We start from the raw sequence: 16,038 nt of genomic DNA, 5'->3' as shown, positions 1-16,038 counted from the left end.
ACACCCCGTTTTAGATATACCAACCTAGGAGCGATAATAAAGTATTTAAGCCCACTAGCAAGGTATTTTTAATCACTTTAACCCACTCCATCACACTATGCACTACACATAGTATTCCACTCAAAGTGCTCCTACGTATTCTCCGCAAGTCGCAGCACGCCCCAGGTCGTAGAGAACTGGGATGGCCCCAATGATGAAGCATGTCACCGTGGGGAAAAACTGGTGAGTGAGGGGACTCAAGAAAGACATTTTTCTTTCCTGAAGGCAATCTCTGATCATATCGATTGGGAGCCTATTCCTTCAACTTGGTCCTTAAACCCGTGATCTCTGGTTTTCATTTTGAGCATTAAATTAAGGAGGACGGACCTAGTTGTAAACACTCTACCTCCCTTTCATTCTGTATATTGTTCATAGCAGCTGTATAGCTGTGGGAGTTCTTCCCTTCCCTTACACAACAGCGTGCCTGACACAACACACACACCATTCAAACCGGGCTTACAACAGAGGCACTACGTTAACCAGCAATGGCGGAGATAATGGGTCTCACCTTTTCGGATGAAGAGGTGGACAGGGTTATTGCTTCCATGTTACCACTAACTGGAGCACCGAACAAAGACAACAGTGAGGCTAGCCAATGTTGGGATGAGTTAACTGAATTGAAACGCGACCAAATTAAAACTTTAGTCCACGGAATAATGATGGCGGAATACCTTCGGGCCAACATTGCCACAAGAGGTTTAATTGTGAGAAACAAACCCTTCATATTCCAAAAAGATAAAACCTTCAAGAAAGATTGGTCTTTAATTTCCTGGCACTGCACCAGAGATTGGCTTGTGCTGATAATAAAAACTGCAGCACGCCTCTCAGAGGAAATGAAAGAGGGAATCCACACACTTGAGATCCGTTTAAAAACATATCAGAGTACAACGGAGTTGAAAAAACGACTAGAAGAGTTGAACAAAACCATGACCGAATTTGAAATCGGGCTGAAAGACACCAAATATGTGAAACTTAGGAAAGATCAGAAGGTTTTCACACATGAAAAAACATATCCCTATACTAAGGATGATTATGTACCCAGTGGAAGGAACCCGGGTTACAACACTGACAGTGATGGAACAGATTCTGGCTCGGACAGTTCAGATTCCTCCACCAACTACAACCGAAACAGCAACCGGAGACTCAGGAGACCACGTGGAGGCCACGGCAGGCACCAGAGGGGACAGAATTTTAACTGGCACACATACCCTGGCCCCCAATCATACAGACTGCCGCCACCCTTCTTCTATGAACAACCTCAGTTTCCCCAAACATACCACCAACAACAATACCAACACTGGGACCAAGCCCAGGAACAACAGAACCAGTCTTTTTTAGGACGGGGCAAAGGGATGCAGAGAGGAAGAAACAAAAGAGGACAACAAGTCCAGTGGGCACAACCCCTGGAGACATCAAGGAGCCACACACGGAGCATGGGTCAACCAGACAATCCCACAACGAGCAACATCCCAGCCTAGTTGTCAATCTATCTGAGGCCACACTAACACCTACCCAACTGTCAATTCTTGAAAAAGGACTGGGTTTTGTACCCACTCCCTCAATGGACAAGATCAAACTCGGCTGAGAACTAAAAGAGTTCATTAGAAAAATCAAACTTGAAGTTTTCTTCAAGGACAAACCACCAACAGAAGAACAAAGGAGCGACACAGGATTGAGGAAGAAATCAAACTTCACACCACTGGCAACTAACCTACCTGTGGAACTTCTAGCCTTTGAAAAGGCTGTGATGAAGGAGGTCACGGAGCTAAATCCCAGAACCATCAAAGTGTTCCACAACACAAGCAACAAGGAGCAAGAGGCAATACAACAACTGTCTAATGACAAATCTATTACCATAAAACCTGCAGACAAAGGGGGAGCCATCGTACTACAGAACACTAGACTACCGGAACGAATGTCTCCGTTTGCTGACGGATGAAAGGAACTACGTCAACATAAAAGAAGACCCCACGGAACGATTACGTGTTGACCTCTCATTGAGGAATCACTGACTAACGACTGGTTGAGCAAAAAATAAGCCAACTTTTTGGAGAACACCAATCCAATCCCACCTATTTCTACACTATTCCCAAAATCCATAAGTCTCTGGAAAAACCACCGGGAAGACCTATAGTGTCAGGAATAGGCTCCATCTTAGAACCTCTGTCCAAATTTGCGGACGCATTTCTACGTCCCATAATACAAAAAACAGACACTTATTTACAAGACACAAAGGCAGTTCTCTGCCTACTAAAAGATCTAAATTTTTACCCCACATCCAGCATACTCACTGGCTTGGATGTAGAGAGTCTCTACACTAGCCTCCCGCATAAAGAAACACTAGAGATTCTAGAAGAGGTCCTATTCGAGAACGAGTGGACCTACCACACCCCAAGACACGTAGTCCTAGAATGCTGCAGACTGGCATTAACTGGGAATTTCTTCAGGTTTGAAGAGAATCTGCACCGCCAACAACATGGTACCAGTATGGGGAGTACTTTTACGCTGAATGTGGACGGCCTCTACGTGCACCATCTGGAAAGGCACAAGATACTAAACAACAACAACCCCCACTTACATCATGTCCAGTTGTGGAAAAGGTACATAGATGATGTACTATTGATCTGGGAGGGCACTGAGACAGAAGCCAATGACTTCATGGTATGGTTGAACTTACAAGACCCCTATTTGAAATGTACCTACACCATGAGCAGATCACACCTAGTCTTCCTTGAACTCAACATACTGGCACGACAAGGAGCTTTAGCTACCAATTCACATTTCAAGCCCACTGCCAGAAACTGCCTTCTTATTTACGACAGTTTCCATCCCCGGCATCTGAAAGAAAACCTCCTCGTCGGGCAATTTTTGCGCCTTAGGTGGAACTGCACCGACAAACAGGACTATAATTCCCAGGCTAAAGATCTTAGCGAGAAACTGCTGAGGCGCAATTACCCTAAACACCTAGTGTCAAAAGCAAAAAAGAGGGCTTTTAACAACAATAGGGAAGCCCAGCTTGAGCCCAGAAGTAACAACACCACTGAAACTAAGAGACCTATCTGCATTACCACATTTAATGTTGCGTCTGACAAAGTGACTAAATTAGTCAAGAAACATTGGCGCACACTAAACAGTGGGGGTCTGAACATACCTACACCCATGTTTAGTCACAGACGTGGCATGAACCTGAAGAACCACCTATTACACACACGACCCACTATCGCTAAAGAGGAAGAGGGCAGTGTTCGACATTTGCACCCACTACCACAGGACACTACCCTTGTAGTAACGGCGGCGTCTGCCACCTCACTTCAGCCACCAAGACAGTGAATTTGAATAACAATACCACATGGGGACTGAGACAATTCCCTAACTGCAACACGACAGGGGTAGTGTACCTCATTACGTGCACATGTAATCTCCACTACGTAGGGATGACCACCAGGAAAGTGAGCACCCGTATAGTTGAACACCGGAGTAACATACGCTGCAAGCGTACTACCACGAGAATGACCACCCACTTCCTCGAGAAGCAACACACACCTAACGATTTGAGGTGGGTGGTACTAGAACACATCAAAAACAAAGACAACCTAGAAAAAAAGTTACATGAGAAAGAACAGCGATGGGTTTTCAAACTCCGTACTGACACCCAAGGCCTGAACGATAACATCCCCTGGGGCCAGTTTTGCTGAATAGTTCCCTTTGCCACGATCTACTTGATATAAACCATGGAGGTCGTTTTCACTGAGGTCGGAGTCAGATACCTCATAGACCCATTATAACTGCAAACACACACTATCTTGATAAACTTTAGACCCTTTAATAAGGATAGATATTTTTGAATCCCACTACAACTGGGATATACTTTCTAGCCATCCATTTATCATAATCACATGTGTAAAAAAGACATGATATTCCCTGTCTTATCAACACGACTACGTACCTACATTTCCCAAACCACATGAGGGTGACGAAATTCGCTCTATGCAGATAGCAAGTGTACTAAAATGTTCCATGTCATGACACCGAGGGATACTCCTTGCAGACCACCACAATATCGGTCAACACCTGTAACACTAGTATATCCAGGCAGTTATAATGTGCCTTCTACACAAAGTCAGTGTGCTCACCTATACTTTGTAATTTGTAAATATCACCCACGTAATTTACTTACAAAACCACAACCTGTAAGGTCCATGTTGAGCAACAGCTTTGTCAGTTTCCTAGTTATATTATTGGGAACAACCCACTTTACACTCGTATTTCTGTAATTTTATACAGGGTATGACTTGAGGATAACGCGGAGCCCACTCGCGTATCCTACCAGCATGGCCGTCACCTTTGCCATCGGCAGCGGACATTTTGTTCTACGTCTCTCGAGGTCTAGTCCTTTCAGACCGAGACGCGGGAGAACGCGGAAGTATTTATGCAGTCCCCCGCCGGAGACACGCTAAGATGCGGTCCGGCGGGGAGACGAATAGATGTCCTGGTGCCGTTTTCCCTAACTTGAAGTAAGTGTCTATTTGCATCCACAGGAACCTGATAACAGGACAGAAGCCCGACTACTCAAGGGTTTTTTTTGCACACGCTAACGATTTCCTACCCTCTTTTTCCTCAAACCTGACAGATAATTTCTCAGGGAAACACCGCCCCCCGCGAGTCCATGAAGCATAGCTCTGCTTAGAACAAAGTATGTGCTTACAATCGTTTTAAACGCATTTTTCCCTGTCTATGTATGTGTGTCGTGTGAATGTCAACTCATGTATGATGTGTGTTTTTAAAGGTACCTACAACCACGCAGCATGTTTGGCAGGCATGTTTTTACCTTTCAGGCTGCAACCATGCTCTGAGCATGGACGTCTGCACGCCCCATTAAGGAGCACACCAGCATGGAAGTACATTACATTATGTACACACCTACTCTACTAGAGAGAGGGGGCTGTCCTCTAACCATTTCTTTTTACTGTTACAGATACACTACGTGACATAGTGATCGTATGTATAAACCACGTATGCTTTATTAGTTGCAGCGTTTTCTTGAATTAATAATTAATTTCCATATTTAGGTTTAATAGGAGTGGCAAACACAGGGCTGGTCCCTGTGTGGTCCTGATGAAGAGCTAGGGGTAGGCTCGAAACATGTTGATCTTACACTGAACTCCTACCCATTATAGTTAGGTTTTCTCCGTGTAACACCCCCTTTTAGATATACCAACCTAGGAGCGATAATAAAGTATTTAAGCCCACTAGCAAGGTATTTTTAATCACTTTAACCCACTCCACCACACTGCACTACACATAGTCTTCCACTCAAAGTGCTCCTACGTATTCTCCGCAAGTCGCAGCACGCCCCAGTTCGTAGAGAACTGGGATGGCCCCAATGATGAAGCATGTCACCGTGGGGAAACCCTGGTGAGTGAGGGGACTCAAGAAAGACATTTTTCTTTCCTGAGGGCAATCTCTGATCATATCGATTGGGAGCCTCTTCCTTCGACTTGGTCCTTAAACCTGTGATCTCGGGTTTTCATTTTGGGCTAGTTGGCCCCCAGGGACCCTCGGGATTGAAGAGGGATTACTTCCCCAACTTAAAACGCGCCACAGGGCGTGTTTGCACACATCACCTCAGGCTCCGCCCCCTTCCTTCACCACTGTGCAAACGCGCCCCGTGGCGCGTTTTAAGTCGGGGGATGGACTCCCCTTTAATTCCGAGGGTCCCTGGGGTGCAACTAACCAACCAGGTACCTCCATTAAGCGCCACAGAGCTGCGTTGCAGAGAGGTGTAAAAGGGGCGTGGCCTCAGAACATCTCTCTGCATCGCTGCTCCGTGGCGCATACTGAAGGTTCCTGGTGGGCTAGTTGGCCCCCCAAGGACCCCCAGTATTGAAGGGGATTTAATTCCCCAATTTAAAACTCGCCACAGGGCGCGTTTGCAGAGTGGTTCCATGAGGGGGGCGGGGCCTAGGCACGATCGCGAATCTTTTTTTTTTTTAAGGGGGGCTTTTTACTTTTTTTGGGCCCTGGAGACCTCATCCCCCAGGGCCTGACCCTCAATGTTAAAAAAATTAAATAAATTATTAACGGGAAGGGGGCCGCATGGGCCCCCCTCCCATGCCCAATTCCGGGCCCGGGGACCTCATCCCCCGGGGCGTGGACATTTTTTTTAAATATTGTTTTGGAGGGGCGCTACATGGCCCCCCTCCTAAGGCCATTTATGGCCCCGGGGACCCCATCCCCCGGGGCCCTACTTTGCGTTTTTTTAAATTTTTATTTAATAATAATTATTCAGGAGGGGGATGGCCACGGGCCTGGCCACCTCGTTGGGGACTGTGGGGGAGCCCCAATGCCCCCACGGTCCCAGCCGGCTCCCCGCTTCCTGCGGGAGCCGGCATTGCTTTTCCACATGGGGAGCTGCTAAGATGCAGCTCCCCGTGTGGAATAGCAATCTGCTTTGGTATTTGGAAGAGAGAGCAGGTTTCCTGCTCTCTCTTCCAAATACCAAAGCAGAGTTTGCTATGGCAGGGCTCCCGCCCTGCCATAGCAAACTGCAGTCTCCCGGGGGTGGGCACCCCGGGAAACTGCCGGAGCCGGCCCTGGGGGGTGGTGGTCCCCAGGGCCATCATAGGCTCCAGGAGGGGAGCCGCGCAGCCCCCTTCCCAACATCTACAAAGCGCCGGGGGTGGTGGTCCCTGGGGCTTTGGGGGTCCATCACGGACCCCCTAATTTAAATATTTAGAACCCCGGGGAGGTGGCGGTCCCCGGGGCGTGTGGGGGGCTCGAGCCCCAAACCCCCCCCCCCCCCCCCACACAGGTTTATTTCATTTTTTTTTTTAAAACAAGCGCCGGGGAGGCCTTTGAGCCCCCCCCCACACGTAATTAATAAACCCCGGGGGGTGGCAGTCCCCGGGGCAGGGGGGCTGTGAGCCCCTCTCCAATGTGTTTTAAAAGCCCCGGGGTGGCGGTCCCTGGGGCTGGGGGGTCCCTTTGGGCCCCCCCATCTCAATACATATTGGCCCACCCGGGAGCTGAATATTAACGAAGCACGGGAGACCGCGCTTCGTCCTTTTTTTCTTTTTTTATGCTTTTTTGGGCCCAGGGGGTCCTTGTGGGACCCCCTGAGCAGGCCTAGAGGGTCAGGGTGGTTCTACCCTGCCCCCTTTTTGCATTTTGCGCATTACTTTTTCAGTTTTCTTGTGCCTCGGTTCTACCGAGGCACAAGATGGCTGCCAACACTTCCTGGTTTGGAGTGTTGACAGCCAATTAGCATAAAGCTCGCGATCGTGGGGTGCGCGGATCCAGCGCGGCCATAGATATATACGTGTTTTTACTTTCGATTTTCTCAGCAACTACTGTACAGATTTACACCATTTAACAAAAAGGCACCTTTCTGAACCAAGGGCTACCTCTTTGCCAAATTTGGAGTAATTCCGTTCAGCAGTTCGGGCTGTAGCCGCGGCTAAAGTTCCCTATGGGAAATTGCATGGGGAAAACACGTTTTGGGACCCCCCTTTTTTCTCGGGCCCCGCTTGAGGAATCACCCCGAAACTTTCAAGATAGGAGCGGACCGGAGCGCCCCACGAGTTTTCAAAATTTCACGAAGATTTGTAAACCGGCGCCAAAGGTATTGGAAATAGAATGTTGTGAATTTCCTCTGGAAAATAGGTCCTATCTATAACGATCTACTGGCGACCGCCAGTAGATAATATATATACACACACAACTATATATATATATATATATATATATATATATATATATATATATATATACATATACATACATACACACACACACACACATATGCACACACACATATATATATATATATATATACATACACACACACACACACACACACATACTGTAAAAGGTTAAAGTGAGGTTATAGTTAGGTGAAATGTTCAGTAACAATGTAACGTTTTAAACTCTAAAAAAAAACAAAAACAAAAAAAACTTCACCAGTTCTAGTTAAGTCAAGCCATGTTATGAATGATGTCATAGAAAATGTTATGAGTGATAGAATATGCAAGGTCATAAGCAGTGCATTAGTTACAGATACCGGAGGTAACTATAATCGGGGAATACAGTTGTTTTTAAGAGTTTAAAATGTTTTTACCTAACCCAATTTAATCTTTATTTTTCCAATGAATTTTGGAGGTTTTTTTAAAAGCAAGGTAACAATATAAAGGTGATGTCATTTTAAGTTAGACAGACCTATTTTTGTCAAAGGGTCAGAACACCAAAATATAAAAAATCAGGCGCATTGGCTTTATTAGGAGGGCAGCACATCAACATATATAAAGTAGACCTGTTGGCTTTGTCAAAAAGTCACCACAATAATTTATCAATAACCATAATCCACTGTATTCCTTATAAATACACACAGCAATGCTTAATAATATTTATTGTCCCAAAAATATTTTAAATAAAGCATTTTAATCAAAACAAGCTTAAACATGCCTGCGAGTCTTTCTTTAAGGCTCTTCAGGCCACAAAATGCAGCACAAAAGTAACCACAAGGGGTCCCCACACTCCAGCTGAAGAACATACAGCTTCAGCTTGGAGTGCTTTAAAAAAGATGGTAAGCTCTCCTGGGGTCATGAATTTAATGGCCCAGGACACTTACCTTCCTTTTTAAAGTTCCTAGGGGGGCACCTGTGCTACCTGCAGCCCACCACATCAGTTACAAAAAATGCTTGTGGTGACCATGTCCCTTCCTGGCCCACAGCGGGGGTTTTATAATTGAAAAGGGCAGGCCCACCCTATTCTTTTGGTTTTTTTAGTGTGGGGAGCAAAGGAAAATCAGTTTTTGACCTCCTCACAGGTCCTATAGTGCCAGAGGATCCCTACCGTGCCCCCCTTTTTTTCGGATTAATATGACATTGGGACTGAGTTAGCGAGTCCTAAATGGATGCCAAACATCTTTGTAGATGTTGACGGCAGCCAATCAAGTCTCATCTTTTGATCTGCCGGTTCTGCTGTACTACAGTGGCCCAAAATATCTAATATACATTTTGAAACTCAATTTCTCAGAATTTACTAAACAGATTTATACCAAATCACAAAAGCACATAGCCTCCCTGAGTCTCTGAGACTAACCACAGACCTACACTCTTTCAGGAAGGACCTTTACACACGCTTTCCTCCCGCTCTCACGTGCCAGGACACTCTAGTCTGAGTAGCTGCGCTCTTTGATAAATACACTATTTCATTTCATTAGGTTCCTGACAGTGCAAAGGAACACTCGTTCAAATTCTAAGGGCCTTTTATGCTGCTGGTGCGTCATGTTTTGTGACGCACTGGCAGCGTAAAAAATTGGGCCATGTTGCGCCCTATTTACAAAGTGACGCATCTAGGCAGATGCGTCACTTTGTAAACCCCTGCACCACATTATACCTGCACCAGGTATAATGTATGCAGGGTGGGTGTTGCCCCGCAAAAAGCCTCGTAGAAGTGGCGCATTGAAACCTATGAGAACTCAGTGCGCCACTTCTAGGACGCCATTGTGTCAATATCTTACACCTGCCTCACAGCAGGTGTAAGACTGATGCAGGGCCTTTCACATGGGGCTTGCCCCATGTGAAAGGACACATTACTGGAGCTGCGTCTATTTTCAGACACACCCCAGCAATGCATCACTTGTGCGCCTACAAATACGTCAGATATACTGCTGTATCTGTAACTCCTTGCAACATGATGCGTCATACAGTAAATATGACGCATCCATCATGTTGCAAGGAGGGCGCGCTAAGAAGTGACGCATCCCTGTTTTCACACAGCGATGCATCACTTCTCATAAATAAGGCCCTAAATGTGTTTACATCTAATACTCAGGGATAGTTATGTGTGTTTTCAATATTGTAACACAGCAGCAGCTCACCAATATTACTGCAAATAATCTCTGTGACGCCCTCCCATTTCTTATATGTTAGGCCTTGTTTTGATCTTAAAGAAAATTATTTTATGTATATTGCATGAAACATAAACACAACATTTCTCTGCAAACTGGCTGTACTAGACTCTCACACATCAGGTACATAAAAATAAATTAAAGGAAAACAGTATTTAAAACAATCTGTTTGAGAAATACTCAAGGTCATTAGGGCAAAACTCTGGAGAACAGAGCTGACTCTGTCAGGGGGCCCCCTGAAAGGGTGGGGCCCTGGGCCAGAGCCCACTTTGCCCATGCATTAAAACGTCTCAGGCTATTCCACAATTTTGCGCCTAGAAAGCAGAGAGATCTGCCTCAAGTGCGGGCAGGGCATATTTTAGGCACGATGGCCAGGTTGGCATTGGAAGATCTTAGGGGTCTAGATGTTGTGTAGAGATTAACTCGCTTATTTAGGTAGCTGGCTTCTAAGCCGTGGAAAGCTTTAAAGAAGATGGTCATCGCTTTGAAGTCGATCCGTTCTTTTATGCGGAGCCAGTGTAGAGACTTAAGAATAGGTGTCATACTAGATCTGGGTTTGGGTCTCAGGATGGCTCTGGCCGCCGCGTTTTAGGCACTGAATAAGGGATTTGGGAAGACCGAAGTACAAGCTGTTGACATAGTCAAGCTTTGATGTCATCAGAGCCTGCACCGCAATCTTTCTGCCCTCAAGCGGTAACAGTGGCAGGAATTTTTTTAGCATCCAGAGTATGCCAAAGCAAGCGCCAGTTAGATTTTGGATTTGAAAGCGCATGGAGAGTGTCTTGTCTATGACAATTCCTAAGTTTTTGACTTTCTCCTTTTCCGCGGGCGGGGACGGCAGATCTTTTGGCCACCAAGTGCTCCTGTCAGGTGTTTCTAGTTTACTAAAGAAAACAACTTCTTAAGCCAGTTAAAACCTTTGTGAGGCAAGACCTAATCATTGCCCCGTCAAAGTCGGTTCCTTTTTCACACGTAAAAATCAGCTGAGTGTCATCAGCATAGGAAATAATTTTGGCGCCCTCTTCCTCTACCAGAAATGCACGGGGGATAGATGTATAATAAAAAGGGTAGGACTGAGAATGGAGCCCTGAGGGACACCTACATTCATGGCTGGAACTGGGGATGAGAAAGGGGGGAGCCAGATGTCCTGAGATCTATTTGCCAAGAAGGAAGACATCTATGTTCAGGCAGTCCCCCCAGGCCGATGTTCGCAAGTCTCTCCAGGAGCCTCTCATGTGGTACCGTATCGAAGGCAGCCGACGGATTGAGCAGTATCAATACGTCCTTGCCTCCCTGGTCCAGCTTACCCTTGAGAAATTCAGTCACTTCCAGCAGAGAAGATTCCGTACTGTAGTTAGCCCTAAAACCGGATTGGGACTCATGAAGGAGCTTCCCATTTTCAATGCGTTTTTGGAGAACCTTGTTTACATGCTTCTCTAATACTTTGGAGAGGGCCGTAAGAAGGGAGATTGGCCTGTAGTTGGCAGGGTCCTTCGGGTTGGCGTTAGCCTTTTTTATCAGTGGAAGAATCTTAGCATTCTTCCATAATTTCAGCATGTTGTCTGAGGAGAGGGGAGCATTAAAGAGATGGTTTACCATGGGGTTTATGGTGGGAGCTAATAGGTTCAGGATATTCGCTGGACATGGGACGGTAGGAGAGCCAGACTTAATGCTTTGGAGAAGGGTCAGTGACTCTTCAAGCTGAAACTCAGGGAAAACTAGTAAAGATGAAGGATCCAAGAGGTGAAATTTGCTATTAGAACTAAGGTAGAAGGTCAGTTCTTCCTCTGAGATGTTAGTGAATGTTTGTTGGATCATAGACATCTTTTTGTGGAAGATTTGAGCTATTTGCTTAGACCATTCTTCCTTGCATGGCCCTTCCTTTGTGCCGACTTTCGGGGAGGTAAAGGATTTGACTAGGCTAAAGATTTCCTTACTCTTATTTTGGGCATTTTTTATCTTGGTTTGAAAGAAGTTTTTCTTGGCTGCCTTCACGAGAATGTAATTAGCTTTTAAGTTGTATTTATACACTTTCCTGTCCTCAGGTAGATAGGATTTACGCCATTTCCGTTCCATTTTTCTACAATTTCTTTTGCTAGATCTAAGGGAATCGTTAAATCATGGAGCTGGTGGGGCCAAACTCTTTGAGGAGCGCAAAACAACCAGTACCGCTGCATCAATGTTGGTTCGGAGCCATGAATCCATTGAGAGGGCGTCCGAGTCAGGGCAGCCAGACAGCTCCGGTGAGGAATGACTGAGGGCGTCTGCGAACATCGGGATGGATACTTTATGGAACGTCCTGTAATTAGGGACCCTCTGCCCTGCGTTAGCCCGAGTGGCTGTGGCAGAGTTGGGAATGACAAATTTTAAGAGGAGGTGGTCAGAACAGATAATGGGAAGAGGTAGGCTTACTGATATGTCAAAGTTGTGAAAGATTTGATCTAGGGTATGACCCTTCTCATGGGTGGCCGAAGAAATAGATGGAAACATGTTGCAGGCCTGCAGAGTCTCCAACAAGGAAATTTTTGAGGGTCTTTTCCATTGTCCATATGTATATTGAAACCTCCCAGAATAAGGCAGTTGTTGTATTTTAAGGCTAGGGAGGTGGTGGCTGTATTAAGCGTACTAATACAATTTCCAATGGCACTGGGGGGTGTGTAAATCAGAAAACCAGCTAAGCTATGATGGGGGGATAAGGTACAGCAGAAGCCTAAGGTCTCTGCACCCTCGATGTTTTCCATCAGGATGGGAGAGCAGTCTAGTTGTTTATTGTAAATTTTGGTGACACCACCCCCTTCCCACTCGGCCGGTCCCTCCTAAGGATTTTATAACCCGTAGGGATGGCCGAGGTGATAGTAGGGTTGGAGGCTTCAGACAGCCAGGTCTCAGTGAGAAATAAAAGATCAGGCTGTTCGTCTAAAAGTAGGCCATAAATGTGTGGTTCATGCTTTTGCATAGAGCGACAATTTTAAAGGATGGCCTTTAAGTCCTCTGTTTTCTTATTGTTTTTACACTTATTGTTGCGTGGGAGGATCTTGGGTATGAGTTTCCTGGGCTGGAGGAGAGACAAGTTGCACTTATTGCATCAAAAGTCTACCTCCAAGCTCAGATCGCCGCCGTACACTGACATAATGGTAGCCGCCTAAGGCTAAGCAGTTTTTCCCTATTGTAACGTAGTGGAAGAAACTCACTGGAGGGGAACTGGGCAGCATGGCCGGCGCTGGACGCATCCGGAATGCCTCCAGGCGCAGACGGGCTTGCCTTTGGTGCGCCATCGGCGCGCGTCCTTTTGCATCGGGAATATATAGGCTAATACCAATGATGCAAACTGGATCGCTAACACAGCTGAGGAAGTGGAAACTGAGTGGGCAGTAGTGTGGAGCCCGATAGTAGCCCCAGCCCTCCGCACAATCGGCGTATCAGCCGTGGTGGACCAGGACTGGAGGAAAAGCGAGATGCGAATTGAAGCAGACAAGGAGGTGTAAGCAAGCAGAATCAAGTAAAGTGCAAGTGCGCGTAGGTAGGAGAAATTGTTAAAAAGCACAGAGTAATTAAGACACACATATACAATTTTAAAAGTATTAAAAACATAGTAGCATGGCAGGAAACACTAAATCCTATCACTGTCAGCTGCGCGCATCTGTTTGCATCGGGAATATGTAGGCTAATGCCTATGATGAAAACTGGATCACTAACACAGCTGAGGAAGCGGAAACTGTGTGGGAAACAGGGGCCCAAATTGGAACATAAATTCAAAGTTGTTCTGAACAGGGGCCCCCAAAATATGTTTGGCCCAGGGCCCCCAAAATCCTTAAGATGTCCCTGAGCACACTTTCTGGGAAGGGTCTAGCTTCCCACAAAACTTGGTGTAATTCTGTTCATCAGTTTTTGCAGTAGTGGTGTTCAAAATTCCTATTTGGAATTGCATGGGGAAAAAGGTTTTGGGACCCTTTTTCTCAGACCCCGCTAAACGAATCAACCCGAACCATTCCAGGTGGAGCGGAGGTGGATGAACTTTGTTTTGTAAAGATCCATTGCTTTTTGTACAAAAACAACTGCCCCTGGACAGGTAATGCCGACCTTCGGGTGCATGTCTCTGGCTGAATGCAAAGGAGTGGGTTCTCCTGTGCTGTAAAGGAGAGGGACAGAGACCTGCAGAAGAAACAAGCCTTCTCCCAAGGGTGCCTGCGACCTGGAAGAAATGTAAATGTCTGCAATTTGTTAAATATCAAATCCGAAGGCTGCTTGGGAGCCATTATGGGCTTTAGTTAATCAGATCACTGGGATTTCATGGTTATGAAGATTTATTCTTTTTGAGAGGTAATGTTAGGGTGTTACCAACGGAGTTCGGGACTGGATCTTTGGAATCAGGGCCTGATAGGGATACCAAAGCAGCCCTGGCAATTTTCTCGGACCAGGCCCTGGCGAAGCACTGCTTGGCCCCGGGAGGCTGGAAACACTAGCTTGCTGCTTTTGTTACTGGGGTCGGATATTGCAGCACCGCTGCAAAACCAGCCCCCACCCTTCCAGCCTCCAGGGAAACACCCAATGCCAGATACAGCCAGTCCAGCCCTAATTTGAACAGAAAAATATTTGCTCTAGGTATAGTCTGATTGCGTATTACTAAAATCTATATTTTCAAAGCATTGATTTTAAACACTACATTTTTGCACATTTTGTGGCAGCATATCTTCTACTGTATGTAATACAATTTTAAAATCGTCGCTTGCATATTCACAGTGGTCTCTCTCACAGGCTGGGACCTCGTGCTCTATTAATACACAAGTCACCAAGCCTCGTTTTTCCAACCAGGATTCAATTCTGAGACTTTGGTTATATAAAAAGACCTCTGTAGTCGTCGCATTAACCATTTGAGGTTTCATAAAACTGAAGAGTACATTTCCCATTGATTAGTTTAACCTGCTGTTATTTTTTATTTAAAGTATTTGCGCTATTTTATATGCAGTTATCTAAAGATGACAGACCAACAATTAGCTACAGAATATTTTCTTCGTTTTAACCACATTTTTTACTCAGCCCACATTGCACTTAGGCTCATATTTCACATACTTTCTTTATGGACTTCAACCGTTGCTTGGAATAAACCTGATTGATTAGGTATGCACAAGTGTCTTTAGGGGTGTATTGTTCTTTCTGCATATGATGCATAAGAGCTGAGTGTGCAAGTTATCAATACACACGTTTTTTTTTAGGAGTTCTTAGATTAGTCTTTACGTCTTTCACGTTAACTCATAACTAAAGTGCTTAAACTTTGAGCCATGGAAAAGACTACCTTTGGGGGAGTCAACACTTTCTGAACCGTCAGTGTGAAACGTTACAGCTGGAAGGCATGCGGGGGACTTGTCCAGCACTAATTTAGCACAACGAGCACGAGAGAAAGAAAATACCTGAGCATGTCTCCTGAGAGCTGCTCTGCCAGCAACCCTTTTAATCTTTGCCGTTCAGCAGTCTCTTTCTCCTGGAAGCCTTTCGGGACTCCTCCAATACAGGGTCCCCTCTGGACTGGGCCCCCAGCGCATGATGACATTCTGACAGGGAGTTGACCTTTCCTAGTAAAGGGGTATTGTAGTGAGCCTACATGCCAGCCTTCGTATGAAGCAGGTTGACATGGGGGAGTAAACCTCTAATTGCGGAGATATTCCACCAGTCTCCAAAGAAGGTTCTTTAAAATCTTATTGCTTCCGCCTTTCTTTCGCTGTCTTAATCGAAAGCAAAAATAGCCAATGAGAGAGCTACGTTGTGTTGGCTGTGACAAATACTAGGTGGGGCGAGAGCTCTGGGCCGTCCATTATAGCCTGCTATTGGTTCTAAAATAACAGCAGCCGCCTCCGGAACAGTTGCTGTTTCGTTACAGTGAACGCCGCTGCAGCGAGCCCTTATACCCGGAACTAAAACAAAAAGATTGAATAGAGGTTGGTTTGTACCTAGGCTCAACTCACGTTATCTAATCTTTAATTTAATCTCCGCCAATAGGTCTTCTGTTGTTCATTACGACAGTTTTCTGTTTGGCGGCGGCGCTGAGGAAAGCAAAAAATGAGATTCAATGAGGAGGCATGGGAGTCTAGTGG

General features: G+C 45.8%; 1 protein-coding gene across 2 annotated transcripts in view; it reads right to left on the bottom strand.

Moving 5' to 3' along the window:
• Positions 1-15,682, bottom strand: part of BTBD8 (BTB domain containing 8) — a 430,373-nt gene extending 414,691 nt beyond the window's left edge. Inside the window, exon 1 of one of the 2 annotated variants that reach the window (XM_085602178.1) lies at positions 15,358-15,682. In XM_085602178.1, coding sequence (XP_085458304.1) covers positions 15,358-15,497 — 140 coding nt within the window. In that variant the 5' untranslated portion in view covers positions 15,498-15,682. The remainder of the gene's footprint in view (positions 1-15,357) is intronic. The other variant, XM_085602180.1, reaches the window with a different exon arrangement.
• Positions 15,683-16,038: the final 356 nt, after the last annotated feature.

The sequence above is a fragment of the Triturus cristatus genome, chromosome 4_2 (genome assembly GCF_964204655.1).
Source record: "Triturus cristatus chromosome 4_2, aTriCri1.1, whole genome shotgun sequence".
Classification (NCBI taxonomy): Eukaryota; Metazoa; Chordata; class Amphibia; order Caudata; family Salamandridae; genus Triturus; species Triturus cristatus.
This window is presented reverse-complemented; position numbering and strand designations above follow the sequence as displayed.